We start from the raw sequence: 20,214 nt of genomic DNA on the forward strand, positions 1-20,214 counted from the left end.
CATCATGAAGCTTGCACTTGAAGAGATCGCGAAGTATCTCATACTCCATAGTTTGAGCTTGTGAAGCATACAAACTCTCCAAGTGTTTAAGCATCTCATATGGAAGCATGTGCTCATGTTGTCTTTGAAGTTCCAAACTCATGGATGACAGCATGATGCACTGAGCATCATTTGCATTTTCAACATGTTTCTCATAAGCAGCAGCGTCAAACGTAGCAAACTCAGAGGATTCCTTACTGGGAACGACACCAATTGGTTTGTCCAAGACATAATCAATTTTGTCATGCCTTAGCACCAAGCGCAAACAACGGAGCCAATCCGTGAAATTTGACAGTCAACTTGTGTGTTTCCATCAAACACTTGTAAGTCAAGTTTGACATTTTATCTGAACAGAAAAATACAATGAAAAGTAAATTAGAAAAACATACAAAGATCACATTCGTATCACTAACCAAACTAGGGTTTATTGTATTGATTAGCTCCCACTAATTTTAACACATATTATGTCCCCCAAACATAAAATACGAATTTATATCAAATACAAATTTTAGTGGTCCAAGATCCAAGTCCATATTATCGCAGCCCCTGCTTTGGCTGATCACTACAATAATATCACCAGGTAGGCCTCCAAGCTAATTGCAACAACTATTTTGCAATTCTTGGTTTATTTATCCAATTAATATGCATCCATAAACTATTTAGGTCACTTTGGCATCACTAAACAATTTAAGCAAGTCAATCCCATCACACGATGCCAACCATGCATTTATGAATGAGCCTAGGCCTTGTGGATTTAGAGTAAACGCTTTGGCGTAAAACTTGTAGTCAAAAAGGCTAGGAACATCAAACAATTATGATGGACGATGCGTTTGTTTCAAAAACAAGACTTATATTTTATGGGAAAAAAGTGTGATACTAGTTGCTCTGTGAAACTAGCCTAACGCGGTGCCCTCCACTCTACGGGACAAGAAGCCTATGCCTTCGCACAAACCCCGTGGCCCAAATCCTAGCTTGGAACGGGCAGGCCAGAATAAGCACCACAATGCCCAGCCAGTTGGTTTGCGCCAATATCCAATCAATTTAATGCCCCCACTTGGGTTATAAGCCATCGTTATACGGCTCGGTTGTGATAATAGTTATGTGAACATAATATCCAATATTAAATTTCAAACAATTACTGAGCGCCGCCTACCCAGACATAGTATAACACGGACTACAAATACTGGGCGCCGCCTACCCAGACATAGTATAACACGGACTACTCATACTGGGCGCCGCCTACCCAGACATAGTATAACACGGTCTCTAACTACTATAGTTAAAATAAATAAGCATAAATCAAATAGCATGCTTATCACATAGGATATCAAATAATGCTCAACAAATAAAATCAAATTTTATTTTCAAATTAAATGTGGATTTAACTATTTATATTAATTCTAAATTAATATAAATTGTAAAATATTTACCAATTAATATTTATTAACGTAATTGGGATATATTGTACATAATTAATTCTAAATTAATTATATACCTAAGCGTAACAATCTGCCCTATTATTTTAAAAAGAAAAAGGGTCGTTCGTAATATTCAAAGAAAAGATGGCAATCAATCTTGAAAATTCAATATTTAAGATTTCAAGATTTTCTTCCAAAAATATGATATTCAAAATATCAAATCAATTTTCAGTAAAGCTTTAAGACGTTTTGGAGTTAGTCAAAATTCTCGAATGATTTTGAAGTCTAACTTCAAGTTTTAAACTATATTTCTGAAAAAAAAATTAAGTAAACAAAAAGGATTTTCTTTCCAAAAGTCTAATTAAAGGGTTAATTTCAGTTTTCTGAATCATCAAAAACAATTCTCCAGAGTATTCAAAATTTCAAAATTTTCTTGAAAAACTCAAAATTAAATCTTTCTCGCTTTTCCTTAAAACCTTTCAAACGGAACATAAATCTAATTTCTAACTTCCAAGGTTATATACGAATCAATTTTGATAGAAATTTCAAATTCTATTCCTCATCCAATTTAATCTTCAAAAGATCGAAGACTATTCGCGTGAAATCATATTTCATCCACAAACCAATTACGAGACCAGATTACGGTAGTCCACAAATAATTAACACACAAAATAATTATGAATCGAGCCTTGGGCTCTGATACCACTATTGGATTTTCTTGTATTCATCTAATGAGTGCAGCGGAAATTGCATACAAGAATAACAGGTCTAGATTCATAATCATATTGCAAGTTGAGCATGTAAAACACAACGAAACTAAATCTTACTTGTTGTGTTGTTTTCTTCTGTGATTGAATCTTGCAAGTTGAATCCACTACTATTAAGGTCCACGTGCAATCCAATCCGATGCAGGAACTATCCCGGTACAATTTCATTTCACAAAGTTAGGCTTATTTGGCAACATTGTCTCATCAATCCACGTAATTGGTCAAGTTGTGCTAGTTAACTCGAGATGTGATGCTAAATTTGATTAGACAAAGAGGAAAGGAATTAATTGCACTGTTGAGAAGTTTGCTTTCAATTTCATTGAAGTTCTTTTTTCTTCCTTTTTAAAATTGCATTTGCATTGACTATATCTTTTAAGGTGAGACATAGTTCATACTTTACATTATGACAATTAATCGACTCATTTAATTTATTTCTCTATGGATATGGATAGTAGCAAACTAGCAATGGGTTTGTCTTCATAAATCATATTAGGTTCTGAACATAAGAATAAGAGAGCAATGGATCATTTATTTCCCTTAACTCTCAATAATAAAACAAGTATAGTTACTTGAATTTGGTCTGGAATAAAATGAAATTGAACTTAGTAGGACAGTTGCTTGTATGTTATGGATGAATAAACCAATGTTTGGTTCACCTTTTTAGCAAGCGCAACCTCCCGGCTGCTGTTGTGACTGAGATGCATTTGCGTTGCTAGACTTGAGGTTGATATCGATCATCTCGTCCTGCTTCGTTGATGACAGAGTTTCCATCCCTGGGAGGGCTGCAACGATCTTCCGGAATAGAACCTGTTTATATTACGTGCAAACCTCAGCATCAGAATACTTTACTTTATTGAGGTACGTCCATCATTCAAAAACAAGATTTAGCAGATTGAGTTGCACAAATGATTCGCAATGTTTATGTTACCTTTATGTTGAAGTCGGTCTTTGCACTTGTTTCAATAAACATGACACTTTTATCACGAGCTTTCGCCTCTTCGTCCTCTTTTTTAACTTGCCTGTTATAGAGACTAGTATTACACTTGTGCGATGCAGATTATAATATTTTAATAACATTGATTTTAGATTGTAAATTAATTAATAAAATTAGAAACAATATCATTATATAAAAATTATAAATAAAATAACTACGATTATACAACTAAAACATACCATAAACTTGAAATAAATAATAATAAATTATAAAAATTTGGAGAGCTCTAATTTACAATATATGAATGGAGATATTTGAAACATCATTTGATTAAGCTCCAAGAAGAAAAAAATAAATCCACTCACATCTCCTATAACAAAAGATCCTAGTTATAATAATTACAACATTAATTTAATGCTCAAATAAATATAACATAATAATATAAAATATATATATTAGAATCAGTCGAAACAATAACATCTCACGAACTACTTTCTATATAAAAATTGTATAATGTAAATAAATAGGTTTTAAATCAATATTAGACCACTTTAACTTATGAAAAATTGTATAATGTAAATAAATAGCTTTTAAATCAATATTAGACCACTTCAACTTATGACTATTTTGTTATATACAACACACTTAATAACAACAAATTTAAAAAATAGGCATGCAATATATAGTAATAAAATATAACTAAACGATTTAGATAATACTCCGATGGAGATCATCATATAGAAAACTAACTTCATATTAAAACAATATCGATGGAGATCCAAGAGAATACCTAAAATCGGATCATATCTGTGCAAAAAAATCAACAAAGAATGTAATGAGAAAAAAAAGAGAAATGTGTGGATTATAAGCTATCAAATACCGTATATTTATAGTAGAAAAATAGAAGTCCCTTTCACTTCCTCCACTTATAATTAAAATAAACGGAATTAACTTCCTACAATCAAAACCCATAAATATGAAAAAAATTGTTAAAAAAACTGAATAATTAATTTCATTGATTGGTGGGATCAAGACGTTATAGGGGACACACATTATTTCTTATAATAAGATATAACTTAATATTTGTACTTTCTTTTCTTCTTGGAAGTATTAATTTTTGTTTAATTATAAGTTAGGTGCAATTTTGATGCACATTAAAAAAATACTCCCTCCGTCCCAGAAAGATTGTCCTATTTTCTTTTTCATACCCGTTTTGCAAAAATAATAATAAATAGTAAAGTAGAGAGAGAGTAAATTAAAAGATAGAATAATGTAGATAATAGTCTTACCTACATTATTTTTTCTCTTATTTTACTCTCTTTTAACTTTACCTATTTATTATTATTTTTGCAAAACGAGTGCAAAAAATGAACTGAGACAATTTTTCTGGGACGGAGGGAGTAGTATATTTGCTTCTATGATCGATATGTTTATTTTTTAAAGTACGAATTGTATAGTTCCATGTCATAATCAATACAGAGAATGAAGGTTAAATTGAGGAATGAATTTGATTATATATATAAACTTTTAGATAAGGATTACTAATCTTTTATAAAATTATGACATTATTGAAATCGATATACTATATATAATAATGGGCATTTGTTATATATTGTTTGCGGATTGAATGCCAAGTTAATTAAAAAACAAAAAGTAACGGCCAAATTAAAATGAGTTTTAACGCTCATCACTCTTACATTGTAACTGAAATCACGTAGCTATATTCATATTTTGCATCTATTATATTGGCCGCAGTATAATTTCATTCATTTCTACATTGATTATAAAATATTTTATATATATTGAAATTCATCTCATAGCTTATAAACATTTCAAAATAAGGCTAAAACTTGCCTTTTATGTTATTTATTTAGATTTTTGAGGGGACATTTTTTTTAGGTTGTGAACTTTCCCAAACTATCATTTTTGGTCCTTAACACTTGGGAATATTTTTTTGAGGTGGAATTTTAGACGTTTTTGAAAAATAATGCACAAATTGTTCTCTTTGGTGTGGTGACAATGTAATGTAAATACATATATACAATATGGTGATAACTATATGTTTCTGCATGCAATAGCCATTGGAAGGAATTAGTTATTCCATGAATATTCAAATTGATCCCATAACTTATTAATATTTCCAAATGAGGATAAAACTTATAAATATTTCAAAAGAAGGCCAAAACTCGTCTTTTATACATGTATATATATGATTACTTATGTGTAGTGCACTGCCTCTTATATGTATGTATACATAGTAGTACCCAAATATGAAACCTTGTATGGATGAGTTAAAAATGCAAGACAATGATCAACGCACATAAACAAAAGCAAAAGGCATGAAAAATATAGTTGGGGATGTTTGGTGTAATTACAGATATAGTATTAGAATTCTGTTGGAACTTGAAATGTGTATAACAGAAAATGGCTTTAGACATGGTGTTTACCTCTTATCCACCAGATCGGTTTTGTTGCCAACTAGAACAATTATAACATCACTTCCTCTCTCAGTGCGAACATCCTCGATCCACTTTGCAGCGTTAAGAAATGATTGTTGGCCTAATAGCCAGCAATATATAATCAGTACTACAAAGCTAAGGAATAAAGTTGGAACCAAACAGACATCATCGAATGAAGTTACAATCACACTTAATTAGAGATATAGTGACATACTTGCAACATCATATACTATGATAGCAATAGAGGAATCCCTTATATAGCTTGGTATAAGACTTCTGAATCTTTCTTGTCCAGCAGTATCCCTAAACATGAATAGATTGGAAGATCATTCCTCTACAAGAAAAACAAACTGAGAATCTAGCCGAGGAAGCATTCATGAAATCATCCATATCAAGAAGTGTGTCTTACCATAGCTGCAAACGTACAGTCCGGTCGCCAAGATCAATTGTCTTTGTAAGAAAATCAATACCAATAGTTGTCTGAACAAAACAGATTGCAAAATAGTATGGTAAATTTATTCTTATCCTACATTATAACAAGCTCAGGCAGAGGTTCTATTGATAATGTAAACCAAAGTAAACTATAAAGTTCTCCATGAATATATTGCAATAGATAACTGCAGTCACTTAAATCTAGCATAGCATTTAGTTTCTGATATTTGATGAACTAAGACTTTTGTTGACTAATTTCTACAAAACACAGAACAGATAGTCTCCTGCTACATTATCTGTCGGAAACATAAAAGTTGTTGAACTCATTCAGTTCTTGAAAACAAAGTCAGCTCGATTCATGAACTTTACTAACAACTATGTGATCCAATAAACTATGATGCCTTAAGACCTAGAAAAACAACACCAATGCATCAACTAACACCACATGTATCAACAGTACAAAACCTGTAAATGCAGCAGGGGACCAATGAAAGTGTAGGAGATTGTACTACTGTGAAAAATTATTAAAGATAGCTAAAAGATAAAAGATGTTGAGAATTTAAACGGAATAAAGTGCGTGCCAAGTGCTAATCAATGATATTAGGGATCAGATCCTGACTCCTAGTACAATACTTTTCAACATAAAGTGAAATTTAAAAATGCAAAACTATAACTTCACAAAGATGTGATTCCACACCTGATAATTGTCATCGAATTTGTTGTTCCTAAACCGAGTGATGATACTCGTTTTCCCGACGGGTTGATCTCCTAGGAACACTAGCTTGCATTTGGTGCGGGCTGAAGCCGAAGCCATAACTTAAAATCAAGTCAACCGAAGAAAACTAATGGCAGAACACCTCTTTTGAATATGAATCAGCTACTTTTACTTCGACGGATCAATCTCACCGGAAAAAGGAGTTGTGTTCGTCTTTCAGACATACAACACGTGAAATATGGACAAAAATATGGTTTAAAACATCGATATATATGTATATACGATAGTGATTAAAACTGAACAAATTTAAATATATAACCAAGACCAAATTTAAATAATAAGATCTTGTTATCTAATGGTTAATAAATTACCACACAATAGAGATAATTTTGAAAATTAAGAATAAAAATTCGCTAAAGGTGTATTAGACTATCAAATAGTATTTGGTTATGGTAATTTACTTATAATGTGGTACATTCAGCGCTGTGATCATGTTATGATGTAGTAAATCCAATGTTATTATCATGTATATATTCGAATATGTAATGACACATTATTTTCAATTACAATTATCTCTTTTAAAATATTTCAATAACTTTCAGTTACATCTAATTCCTATTTGAATTACTTTTTTTCATACAAATATCAAATTAAAGGTAATTTTATGATAGTTTTAACAAAATCTAAATTAAACTACGTCCGTTCCTTAAAAATAGAAACTCTTTTCTTTTTGGTTCGTCCTCTAAAATAGAAACTTTTTATTTAAGGAAAGTTATTTCTCTCTAATGAGGTTAGACCCATTTTCCAATAAACACTTTTCTTTCTTTCTATCTCTTACTTTATTAATTTTGTATTATCTCTTATTTTATTAATTTTGCATTAAAATTCGTGTTGTTTCAAAAGTTTCTACTTTTAGGAGACGGAGTGGAGTATAATTTTCACATGAAGAAATTTGAAGTACTATGTAAGTATCGTTATCTATTAGTCATTATAATGAATTAAGTTCATTGTTATTATGACTTAAATCTATTAGAATAGTGCCTTGATTTTTGCACGTATATACCAAATTCATGTAATTTGTGCGATCAAAATAATCCATTATGATAATTGTCACGCCCGTATTTTCTAAGGATAGAAAATACGGTTGATCGCGACTAGGGGATGATTAAAGAAGCGGGGAAGAAAGGGGGAAACACACATCTTTGACCAAAATATTTAAATAATTGAAATAACTTAGAAAACAACATAGTATCATTTTAACAAAGTACCAATTCTAAGAAATAAAGACTAGAAAGTAGAATATTTTGAAAAGAGTTAGGTTCTCAATACTAAAACAATTCTAAAGAAAAGACACTTAGCGGAAGTGTTCAAGACACGGAAAATGCCGAGTATGAAGACACGACATATCCAACAATATTAAGCCAAACATAATTAATCCATGAATTTTGCTCAACATCCTCCACGCCCGTCGTAGCTCAATCTGCACATTAAGAAAACAAATATGCAGGGCTGAGTACTTGATGCACTCAGTGGACACATGCCAAAACCGTTTGTCAAGCCATAACGAGTGATCTTGGGGGTTTTAATTGAAAAGAACCCAAGTCACTAAAATCATCTTTACATAAATTTCGGTTGCAACCATTTTCCATTCACATCACCATCACCATATCTGAACATACATGACAAGGAACGTGGCCACGAACCAAGTCACTAGACCGGCCAACTCCAAAGAGATAGCGCACGATCTACTGGGTGTACACTAGTCCGAGCAGGGTTTGCGGCCCTACTGGGACCCGAATTCGATTAAACATACATGGCATAGCCACTTCAGATAGGTTCATTCAAACATAAAACATGGCAAGACAAACAATTTTCACCTCCTTTCACATAAAAATAGTATTTAGGACATAGTCCTTATTTAAAAGGAAAGCCCACCTCACAAGCTTACTCCTCAATCACTTCCTTTTCCAACCGCAACCCACGTGTACAAGCTCACCCTTTTTGAAATAACATGATATGCAAAAATCGGGCTTTGCTAAATAATTTAATTAAAGACAATGCATGATCCTACGTGTGTGAAAAATATATCCCTCATTCACAAATAATAAAACAGACTCGTCAATTAACCAAAACAACATCTAACAAAATATACTCCCTCCCGTCGGCATCAGTCTCACATACAAGAGACACTCATGAATTTAAAAAAAAGTAGTTTCTCAACTTAAATTCCAATTAGCCCAAAACAATTCATGGCCCAATAAATATTAAATTTCCTAACACTTAAACTAAAGAAAGGAAAGAACAGTAGCCAAAATACTCCCTGTCACCACACGTATACTCCCTATCCCACATGTAACACAAGGTAAAAGAATTAAAATAACTATTGTTATACTCCCAGCCATCTACACGTAACTACTCACTTTCCAACATGTTAACATAAAAACAAAAATATATTCAACTCCACATATTTGCAAAAAGAAAGAGGAATTATTAAATGTCAAAAATAAAAACTAGGCACACATGTATACTCCTACACTAAACACGTCTACTTCTTATCCATCATGGACTGAAAAAGAATTATATACTCCCTCCTCTGATATCTAAACTGTTAAAACTCCTCTCCTTACCTTGACTCACGCCCCCTATCTCTCAGTTATCGTCTACAATTTACAAAACAGAAACAATCCTAACTCCTCTCTCTCTCTCTCTCTCTCTCTCTCTCTCTCTCTCATTCCGCGAGCGACGCCGTCTACATTTCGACGCCCTCGACGTCAGCCGGTTCTGCCACTGCTACTACGTCTCTGTCCGCCGCTGCTGTCCACCACCTATCCCGATGGCCAGCTACTCCGACAACAGGTTCGTCTCTCTCTCTTGAACCTCACCCTAGCTCTTTTATTAAAAATTTCTATTTATTTGATTTCACTTAATAAAGGGCAGGCATAGGGATTTAGGAATTTGGGATTGAAAAGAAACACAGAAGGCACATCTCAAGCATTAAAGATTGATGCTTTCACACGAATCCATCATTTAACAGTTTCAAGAATTTCAAAAGGGCTTATTCCCGTGTGTGATTATGTGACACTAATCATGGAGTGGGATGCAGGGATTCAGAAAAAAAATAATAATAATAGATATACCTTTGGAAGGAATGAAGGTAATCACAACACTCTGCTTCTTCTTCCCACTGTAATATCAAATTATGGAATCAACAATTATGGAGGTTTTGTTTTCGTATTCAATAGAATGGGAAGAAATTACCTTCACGGAAGAGATGAAAAAAAACTGCTCAAGGGTTATGGGACGACAGATGCAAAAAGATGAAAACGTGGGGAAGGAGTATATAGAACAATTTGATCGGTTTGTTGGAGAGATTTTTGGGTTTGGAGATATTGATGAAGAGAAGAAAACGTGTAGAAAAGATTTGGAGAAGAGATTTATGTTGACTGCGGTAATTTAATAAGAATTAGGAATAAATGGCTATATAAAAATAGCCTAATTGAATAAGGATAAAGAGCTAGAAAAGAATAAAAATAGATAAAAGTGATAGGAACAAAAATATATGAAATTTAGTGCTTGGATTTAATTGTGGTGTTTTATTATTTTAGTACTTTGGTGTTATTCCAAGTACTTAGACGAATGCCCAACTTTTCGATCGACAATTCTCACAATAAACTCGCTGAAAACTTTCACCACTCGATTAACCAACAACGATCAAGCATTCACTAATTCCATTCACAGTCAATCGAAACAAAGAAAGTGTTTTAATCAAGGTCTATCACTTGCTCGTTCTCAAAACAAAACTAATCGAAAAAGGTACTAAAAAGACGGGTGTTACAATAATCCATGCCTATGAAATTAATCGAATCATTTATTTCTCTATGGTTATGGGTAGTAGCAATGGATTTGTCTATAATCCTATTTGATTATGATGGTTTTCCAATAACCCTCAACAATTGAACCAGCCTTTCAAGTAGAAGGCTAAATTTGACCGAGCATGAGTTTTAAGAAATGAAGTTAAAAATGGATGGAAAATGTTGGTGGTAGGTGGGTTTTACTTTTGCATATTAGTTTTATAATGAAATAAAGTTAGTAGAATATGAGGTTTATTACCAAAAGCATTATGAAAACAAATGACATATTTATTAGTGGATGAATGAAAATGGCAAAATGGAACAATTATATAGGAGTATATAGTTACGTTAATTTGGTCTCAAATAAAAAGAAATTGAACTGAGGACATGAGTTGTTGTATGTTATACAGGATTCAAATTTCAATACTTGTCGACGAGGACACAATTATGAGTAAATAAGTCATATAAAATTGATATTGTCTTACAAAAAGTAAATTGAAAAATAAAAATGTAATAAATTCATGGCAAGCCTGATTTAGCTTAAGAGTAGAAATGGATTATATGCAATGAATCATAATTGTCACGCTCAAAGGGACTTGGTACCAGCAGCACTTTTAATGTATGTATTATATGCAAGATCATGATACCACTTTTTAAATATAACAGCCTTTGAGCAAATAAAAGTAGAAATGCACAGATTTGAGCTTCTCATAACCAATCTTCAATTTTAGTTTAGTTTATGTTGAATGTTAGATTTGCGTGAAACTCCCCATTGAGCTATTAATGCATATAGGTTATTGATTTCCATGAAATAAAATATAGTACTCCCTCCTGTTCCCAGTAGATATTTTATATTTGACCAGTTTGAATTTTAAAATATTGTTTCTCTTATAAGTTTTTATCTCTTAAGAGGTGGCCTCTATCTCCACTAAACCTCTTCAATCACTTTTTTTTTCTACATCTCTTCTAGTTTACTAGTTTCATATTAAAACTCGTGACTCCTCTAAAGTCCCATTTCTGTTAGGACGGAGGGAGAATAAAAATGTAAATAAAGAAATACTCCTATAAGATATTTAATGGGGATTGGCAGGAGTACAAGTTAGTCTATTTATCATACAGCAAATATCAAGACTCGGTTCGCAAATTAGTACACAAATTGTATCTTTTTCACATCAAGGTAATAACATGATCGAACATAAACAAAAGCAATACATAAACACAGATAAGCGAAGACTGAAAAATCAGCCCGATCCCGTCCGAATCATACCGACGACAGACAGTGCCATCGCCCCGATCTGGAAAGCGTCTGCATTCTGCTTTGTGAGAGGCGAAACGACGCCGTCACCATCTGTAAAACTGTCCTCGCAGGTGGTGGCGGCGTCCATGACGGAGCTTAGCTGGACGTTGGCGTCGTCGAAGCGCCTCTCGTTGTAGGACCTCATGGCCTGCTTGACGGTGGGGATGGCGTCCGAGTAGAGGTCGAAGCAGTCGCCGAGGCACTTCCTCACGTAGGCGTCCCAGCTCCGCCTCTTCAGTAGCTGCTTGATGAAGCAGCGCGTGTCGGTCACGTTGTATCGCAGGGCGCGGATGGCGATGGTGGCCAGCCCCCGCGTCGACGCGCAGCTGCTGGCCGGGGCTGCCTGCAGGGATGTCGCGCAGAAGCCGTACTTGATGTTGGGGCTGTCGGCGGCCATGGATTCACAGGTGGTGTTGATGAGGAGGCTCGAGGAGGAGGAGAGGTGGATGGTGGTGGATATGTAGAATATGAAGATGATTGAAAAAGAGGGGTTCATCATTTTCATTTTTTTGTCGATCCTGAGCTTCCTTGATCCTCTCACGGATTTGTCGAACAATCTCTATCATTTCTTCCACTGAATCGGGTCCAAGAACTCTTCTCTCACCCACTTCATCCCAATAAAGTGGCGATCTACATTTCTTCCCATACAATGCCTCATACGGGGCCATGTTAATAGTCGCCTGATAACTATTGTTGTAAGCGAACTCTATTAGTGGCAACACTTCCTCCCAACCTACTCCTCGATCTAGCACTATAGCTCTCAACATGTCCTCCAAAGTCTGTATTGTCCTCTCTGTTTGTCCATCAGTCTGCGGGTGGAATGCAGTACTGAAATTCAACTTGGTGCCTAACTCTCGCTGCAGGCTCATCCAAAACCTAGATGTAAATTTCGAATCACGATCACATGTAATAGTCACCGGTACTCCATGTAAGCGTATGATCTCTCGCACATACATCTTAGACAATTTATTAGCTCCATAAGTATCACGAATCGGCACAAAGTGGGAAGATTTGGTAAGACGATCAATAATCACCCAAATAACTGTGTTCCCTCGTTGAGATCTCGGTAATCCTGTCACGAAGTCCATTGCGATGTGCTCCCATTTCCATTTCGGAATCTCAAGTGGCTGCAGTCTTCCATAGGGTCGTTGATGTAGGGCTTTCACTTGTTGACATGCCAAACACCTCTCCACAAATGCCGCAACATGCTTCTTCATGCCATTCCACCAGAACTGTCTCTTCAAATCTTGATACATCTTGGTACTCCCCGGATGCGCAGTATATGGTGTTTCATGCGCTTCCCTCATGATTTCATTTCTAAGTCCTTCGTCCTTAGGCACACATAACCTTCCCTTGTAGGTGAGGGCATTATCCGCCTCCTCGTGAAAATTTTCTTGTTCTCCTGCCCTCGCTCCCGAACGGATTTTCTCTAGTAAAGTATCGCGTCTTTGAGCCTCGACAATTCTAGCTCTTAGGTCAGGTTCCATCACCAAGGTGGCGATCCTTCCTTGAACTGTCTCGGGCGCCCTCACGACTTCCAATCGCATCCTACTGAACTCTCGTATCAAGTGCTCTTCATTTGTGAGAAAAGTGGCTAATTGAGGTTGAGACTTTCTACTTAGAGCATCAGCCACTACGTTTGCCTTTCCTGGGTGGTAGTTTATACTACAATCGTAATCCTTCACTAACTCGAGCCATCTACGCTGGCGCATGTTCAAATCCTTCTGTTCGAAGAAGTACTTGAGGCTTTTGTGGTCCGTGTATATCTCACAGCGAACTCCATAAAGATGATGTCTCCAAATCTTCAAGGCATGTACTACTGCTGCCAACTCCAAGTCATGCGTCGGGTAGTTCAACTCGTGTGGCCTCAATTGCCTTGATGCATACGCAATCACTTTCCCATTCTGCATAAGTACACATCCCAGTCCAACCTTCGATGCATCAGTATACACCACATAGTTAGTGTCCGGCTCTGGCACAGCGAGAATCGGTGCGGTGGTCAACTTCTTCTTCAACAACTGGAAACTCGCCTCACATTCCGGTGTCCAATTCACTTTGACTCCCTTCTTCAATTGTTGAGTCATTGGCCTTGCTATCTTTGAAAATCCCTCGATGAATCTCCGATAATATCCCGCCAGTCCTAAGAAACTCCGAATCTCATTTGGTGTAGTCGGTGACTTCCATTGTTGCACAGCTTCCACCTTTGTAGGATCCACTCGAATTCCATCTGCGGTCACTATGTGTCCAAGGAAATTTACTTCCTTAAGCCAAAACTCGCACTTGCTGAACTTAGCATAGAGTTTCTCGGCCCTTAGCGTCTCCAAGGTGGTCCTCAAATGTTCTTCATGTTCCTCCTCATTCTTTGAGTAGATAAGTACATCATCTATGAAAACTAGGACGAACTTGTCCAAATATGGATGGAACACACGATTCATAAGGTCCATGAATACAGCCGGGGCATTTGTTAATCCGAAAGGCATCACTATAAACTCATAATGGCCGTATCTAGTTCGGAAAGCAGTCTTGGGTACGTCTTCTCGTCGGACTCTCAGTTGATGGTATCCCGATCTCAAATCCATTTTCGAGAACACTCCAGCTCCACGAAGTTGATCGAACAAATCGTCTATCCTCGGCAGCGGGTACTTATTCTTGAGTGTCAACTTGTTCAACTCTCGATAATCGATGCACATCCTCAATGTTCCGTCCTTCTTCTTCACGAACAACACTGGCGCTCCCCACGGCGACACACTGGGTCTAATGAAACCCAAGTCGAGCAACTCTTGCAGTTGTATCTTAAGTTATTCCAATTCCTTAGGCGCCATCCGGTATGGTGCCTTAGATATCGGTGCTGATCCCGGCTCCAAATCAATTGTAAACTCCAACTGTCTATCGGGAGGTGGTCCTGGCAAAGCATTAGGGAAAACGTCTGGGAACTCTTTCACTACCGCCACATCTTCTATTCTTCTTTCTTGCTCCTCCTCTCCATTAAGATAGACGAGATACGCTGGACATCCTTTCCTCATCATAGTAGTTGCTTGAAGCGCAGAAATTATGGACTTGCGTCGATTCATAGAAATCCCATAGAATATAGTTGGTTCCTTTCCCGGGGTTTGGAAAAAGATCTCTCTCTCCTTGCAGCGAATGGTAACATGATTCTCGGCTAACCAATCCATACCCAAAATTATGTCTATACTCCCCATCGACATAACTTGCAAATTATGTGCAGCTAACTTAAGTTCTCCCATAGTAAGTTCAACATTCGAGCAAGTTTGTGAAATATCTACAGTTCCTCCTACTGGTGAAGTCACACTCATTCTATGTTCAGTTTTATTGGTAGGCAGTTCTAATGTATCCACACATGACGCTGAAATAAAAGAATGCGATGCACCCGTATCGAACAAAACAACAATAGGCATGTTGAGTAGTGTGCCCATACCTGCCAAGTTTCCTTGCTCCTTACTCCCTTGCCCAATCATCGGTTGTTTTCCCTTTAAAGCATATGCCCTTGCTTGAGTGGGAAGTCCTTGACGACGTTGTTGTTGCTGCTGCTGCGGGGCGGGTAAGTATCCTCTTGGCTCGACTTGTAGTGCCCTTTGTTGCGGACGGAACCCTTGATTATTATGCCTTGCTCCCATTCCCACGTTCCTATTCGGACACTCTCTAGAAAAATGACCATTTCCACCGCAAGTGTAGCATTTATTGCTCTTCTCTCTGCACACTCCAAAATGGTTCTTGAGACAACTAACACAGTGAGGGGCCCTAGGCCGAAAGTCACCCCTCTGATAGGGAGCATTCCTACTTCCATATTGTGGTGGGTTTCTCATATATTGTTGTCTCTTATTATCGTATGGAGCTCGATCTCCCTCCCACTTCCTCTTGTCTCTGAAATTTTGTTGATGATGTGGTGGAGGTGACGTAGTTTTCACGATTGTCCTATCCTTGGGCAACGCCTCTTCCACGTCTAAGGCGCAACTCAAAACCTCCGAGTATGTGATTCCTCTACGGCTAGCCACAGCTGCTCTTATATCGTGTCTGAGCCCAACACGAAATTTTTCCGCCATCTTCGCATCCGTGTCTACTAACTCAGGTGCATATCGGGTCAATTCACAAAGGGCCCGGTCGTACTCTGTCACAGTCATGCGTCCTTGCTTGAGGGTATGAAATTCCTCTACTTTTGCTCGCCTATAACTCATGGGGACGTACTTATTGTTCAACTCCTCCTTGAATCCTTCCCATGTCAGCGCTTCACGGCGTGCAGGGTCCATGGTCCTTAGCTTGGTATCCCACCAGTAATCGGCGGGCCCAGTTAGTTGAAATTTCACACAAGCGAGTCGTTCCTTATCGGTGCTCTCCATAAACTCGAATATACGCTCGAGAGCGCGTATCCAAGTCTCTACCGTTGATGGCTCTCCCAGTCCATCAAACTGTGGGGGTTTTTGGCTCATGAAAGTCTCGATGTATCGTTTTGGCTGAGGTGGGGGTGGTGGTGGTGGAGGCGGTGGTGGTGGTGGTGGCGGGGTTTGGTTCCCAACACTCTCTTCGGTTTGTTCCCTCGCATTGCGCCTTGCTCGTGGACCACGTCTCGGCGGCATTCTGCTTCAAGACACATAATTATTACAATTCCTTTTATCCATAAATCACCACTTTCTCATAAATCTCCTCATATATTTTTTTTTTCATGTATAACAGTTAGGTAGCACGTATAAGAGGTATCAAATTCTAACTTCTCATAACTAGGATCAAAGAATAAACAATTGTCTCACTGAGGACTTCGCATCAAAAACCAATAGGAATAAAGAAGATTACTACTAAGTTCGATAAAGAAAAAGATAACATTAAACTACTTAAAGGATCTAACGCAACTACTTAATCATCTTCCTCCATGGGTCCTTCCTCTGGGTCTTCATCGGAATCTTCTATGGGGTTCCCTCCAAGGTCCTCCTCGGGTTCCTCTTCGGGGTCCTCTTCGTAGTCTTCCTCGTACCCCGGGACCATCCCTAATTCTCCTTCGTTTCTGTTCTCCGCCTCGGCCTCATGCACTATCATTTGCTTATCCTCAAATTCCTCATCCGCAGGCTGCGGGGGTAGATCATCTTCAGAATCAACTAAGGCGCAATATATAGCCTTTCGGAAGCCTTTCAAGTCTCCCTTCATGTCATCACTTTCGTCCTGGTACCATGTGTAACGCTTTGATGTCGTTGTGGCCCATTCCTTCCAACTATTTGGGAGTAGCTCAATCAACTTCTCTATACCATCAAGCTCCGTCACCCCAAACTCATGAACAGCCTTCCAAAGGGTGTCGAAACGTGCGACAAACTCTAGCATTGGTACGTTGTCTTTTTTCCGATAGACTCGATATGCTTTAAGTTTTTTGTTGTGCCTCCGGTGGGTCACTCCTTCGTGGGGTTCGAATCCTACGCGCCATCTATGCGAAGGGTAGGGTTTCCCAACGTAAATTCGAAGTGAGTACAAAAGTAAAAAGAAAACGGTATATATGCCCAGGTAACGCTAATTATCGTCACTCGACCTCCAATCACAATTTTCGAACATTTATATTTACTTTTCTATTTTTTTATTTTTTATTTTTTTTTTATTTTTTTTTATCCTTTGGTATTAGAGATTCACTGTGGTTCAATGTTCCATGTTCATTCATTTGCTCAAAAGAAAAGACGAAAAAAATTTGAGTTATTACATACCACTAGAATCTATATCGTCATTCCCAACGTACATCTCAAAATAGTCCGCAATCACACACAAAGTTCACAATATTATCCTTCGATATCCACGAGTCATCACTCAAATTATCACATATAGACCACATAATCAAGCGTAAACAAATATTATCACTAGATATCTCAACATATAACAACATCATACTCCTCAAATCTCAAAAGAAAAGAACTAGCATGCTTTCACTTAAAGTTCAAATATCTCCAAAATTTTCACCCATTTTTCCACAACATAAATATTTCTGCCAATCGAATCTCACCATGCACAACTAATAATTTCCATTTCCAAAACATTTACCTCATTTCAGGTTGAGCGGCGACGGTTGGATGTTGAGCCTTTGACACTTTTAAAATTTTTATTCAATTACCTATTTATTTATTTTGATCTAGGGATACGAATCTAGATCAAGACAGAAAAAGACTCTTGGGTCCAGAGCGGAAAGAAAAAAAATTGCTCTGATACCACTTTGTCACGCCCGTATTTTCTAAGGATAGAAAATACGGTTGATCGCGACTAGGGGATGATTAAAGAAGCGGGGAAGAAAGGGGGAAACACACATCTTTGACCAAAATATTTAAATAATTGAAATAACTTAGAAAACAACATAGTATCATTTCAACAAAGTACCAATTCTAAGAAATAAAGACTAGAAAGTAGAATATTTTGAAAAGAGTTAGGTTCTCAATACTAAAACAATTCTAAAGAAAAGACACTTAGCGGAAGCGTTCAAGACACGGAAAATGCCGAGTATGAAGACACGACATATCCAACAATATTAAGCCAAACATAATTAATCCATGAATTTTGCTCAACATCCTCCACGCCCGTCGTCGCTCAATCTGCACATTAAGAAAACAAATATGCAGGGCTGAGTACTTGATGCACTCAGTGGACACATGCCAAAACCGTTTGTCAAGCCATAACGAGTGATCTTGGGGGTTTTAATTGAAAAGAACCCAAGTCACTAAAATCATCTTTACATAAATTTCGGTTGCAACCATTTTCCATTCACATCACCATCACCATATCTGAACATACATGACAAGGAACGTGGCCACGAACCAAGTCACTAGACCGGCCAACTCCAAAGAGATAGCGCACGATCTACTGGGTGTACACTAGTCCGAGCAGGGTTTGCGGCCCTACTGGGACCCGAATTCGATTAAACATACATGGCATAGCCACTTCAGATAGGTTCATTCAAACATAAAACATGGCAAGACAAACAATTTTCACCTCCTTTCACATAAAAATAGTATTTAGGACATAGTCCTTATTTAAAAGGAAAGCCCACCTCACAAGCTTACTCCTCAATCACTTCCTTTTCCAACCGCAACCCACGTGTACAAGCTCACCCTTTTTGAAATAACATGATATGCAAAAATCAGGCTTTGCTAAATAATTTAATTAAAGACAATGCATGATCCTACGTGTGTGAAAAATATATCCCTCATTCACAAATAATAAAACAGACTCATCAATTAACCAAAACAACATCTAACAAAATATACTCCCTCCCGTCGGCATCAGTCTCACATACAAGAGACACTCATGAATTTAAAAAAAAGTAGTTTCTCAACTTAAATTCCAATTAGCCCAAAACAATTCATGGCCCAATAAATATTAAATTTCCTAACACTTAAACTAAAGAAAGGAAAGAACAGTAGCCAAAATACTCCCTGTCACCACACGTATACTCCCTATCCCACATGTAACACAAGGTAAAAGAATTAAAATAACTATTGTTATACTCCCAGCCATCTACACGTAACTACTCACTTTCCAACATGTTAACATAAAAACAAAAATATATTCAACTCCACATATTTGCAAAAAGAAAGAGGAATTATTAAATGTCAAAAATAAAAACTAGGCACACATGTATACTCCTACACTAAACACGTCTACTTCTTATCCATCATGGACTGAAAAAGAATTATATACTCCCTCCTCTGATATCTAAACTGTTAAAACTCCTCTCCTTACCTTGACTCACGCCCCCTATCTCTCAGTTATCGTCTACAATTTACAAAACAGAAACAATCCTAACTCCTCTCTCTCTCTCTCTCTCTCTCTCTCTCTCATTCCGCGAGCGACGCCGTCTACATTTCGACGCCCTCGACGTCAGCCGGTTCTGCCACTGCTACTACGTCTCTGTCCGCCGCTGCTGTCCACCACCTATCCCGATGGCCAGCTACTCCGACAACAGGTTCGTCTCTCTCTCTTGAACCTCACCCTAGCTCTTTTATTAAAAATTTCTATTTATTTGATTTCACTTAATAAAGGGCAGGCATAGGGATTTAGGAATTTGGGATTGAAAAGAAACACAGAAGGCACATCTCAAGCATTAAAGATTGATGCTTTCACACGAATCCATCATTTAACAGTTTCAAGAATTTCAAAAGGGCTTATTCCCGTGTGTGATTATGTGACACTAATCATGGAGTGGGATGCAGGGATTCAGAAAAAAAATAATAATAATAGATATACCTTTGGAAGGAATGAAGGTAATCACAACACTCTGCTTCTTCTTCCCACTGTAATATCAAATTATGGAATCAACAATTATGGA

General features: G+C 37.0%; 1 protein-coding gene, 2 long non-coding RNA genes and 1 pseudogene across 3 annotated transcripts; all 4 read right to left on the reverse strand.

The window, feature by feature from the left end:
• Positions 1-2,879: 2,879 nt before the first annotated feature.
• On the reverse strand, positions 2,880-6,996 carry LOC125196372 (ras-related protein RABH1b-like). The gene is made up of 6 exons (XM_089057725.1): positions 6,747-6,996; positions 6,027-6,097; positions 5,832-5,920; positions 5,606-5,717; positions 3,153-3,243; positions 2,880-3,031 (listed from the first exon to the last, which is right to left on the reverse strand). Exons 1-6 carry the CDS (start codon positions 6,861-6,863, stop codon positions 2,885-2,887), a joined length of 627 nt encoding a protein of 208 aa, XP_088913851.1. The 5' UTR covers positions 6,864-6,996; the 3' UTR covers positions 2,880-2,884.
• A 917-nt stretch (positions 6,997-7,913) lies between these two features.
• LOC148929354 (uncharacterized) lies at positions 7,914-10,773 on the reverse strand. The gene is made up of 4 exons (XR_016128684.1): positions 10,023-10,773; positions 9,902-9,948; positions 8,700-8,761; positions 7,914-8,244 (listed from the first exon to the last, which is right to left on the reverse strand). It is a non-coding gene; the product is annotated as an uncharacterized LOC148929354 (long non-coding RNA).
• A 949-nt stretch (positions 10,774-11,722) lies between these two features.
• Positions 11,723-12,420, reverse strand: LOC125196370 (putative invertase inhibitor pseudogene; annotated as a pseudogene).
• Positions 12,421-18,149: 5,729 nt separating this feature from the next.
• Positions 18,150-20,214, reverse strand: LOC148929355 (uncharacterized). Its single transcript, XR_016128679.1, has 3 exons — positions 20,133-20,214; positions 18,937-18,998; positions 18,150-18,481 (listed from the first exon to the last, which is right to left on the reverse strand). It is a non-coding gene; the product is annotated as an uncharacterized LOC148929355 (long non-coding RNA).

The sequence above is a fragment of the Salvia hispanica genome, chromosome 4 (assembly GCF_029641045.1).
Source record: "Salvia hispanica isolate PSC_SH4W2 chromosome 4, Shi_PSC_v1, whole genome shotgun sequence".
NCBI lineage: Eukaryota > Viridiplantae > Streptophyta > Magnoliopsida > Lamiales > Lamiaceae > Salvia > Salvia hispanica.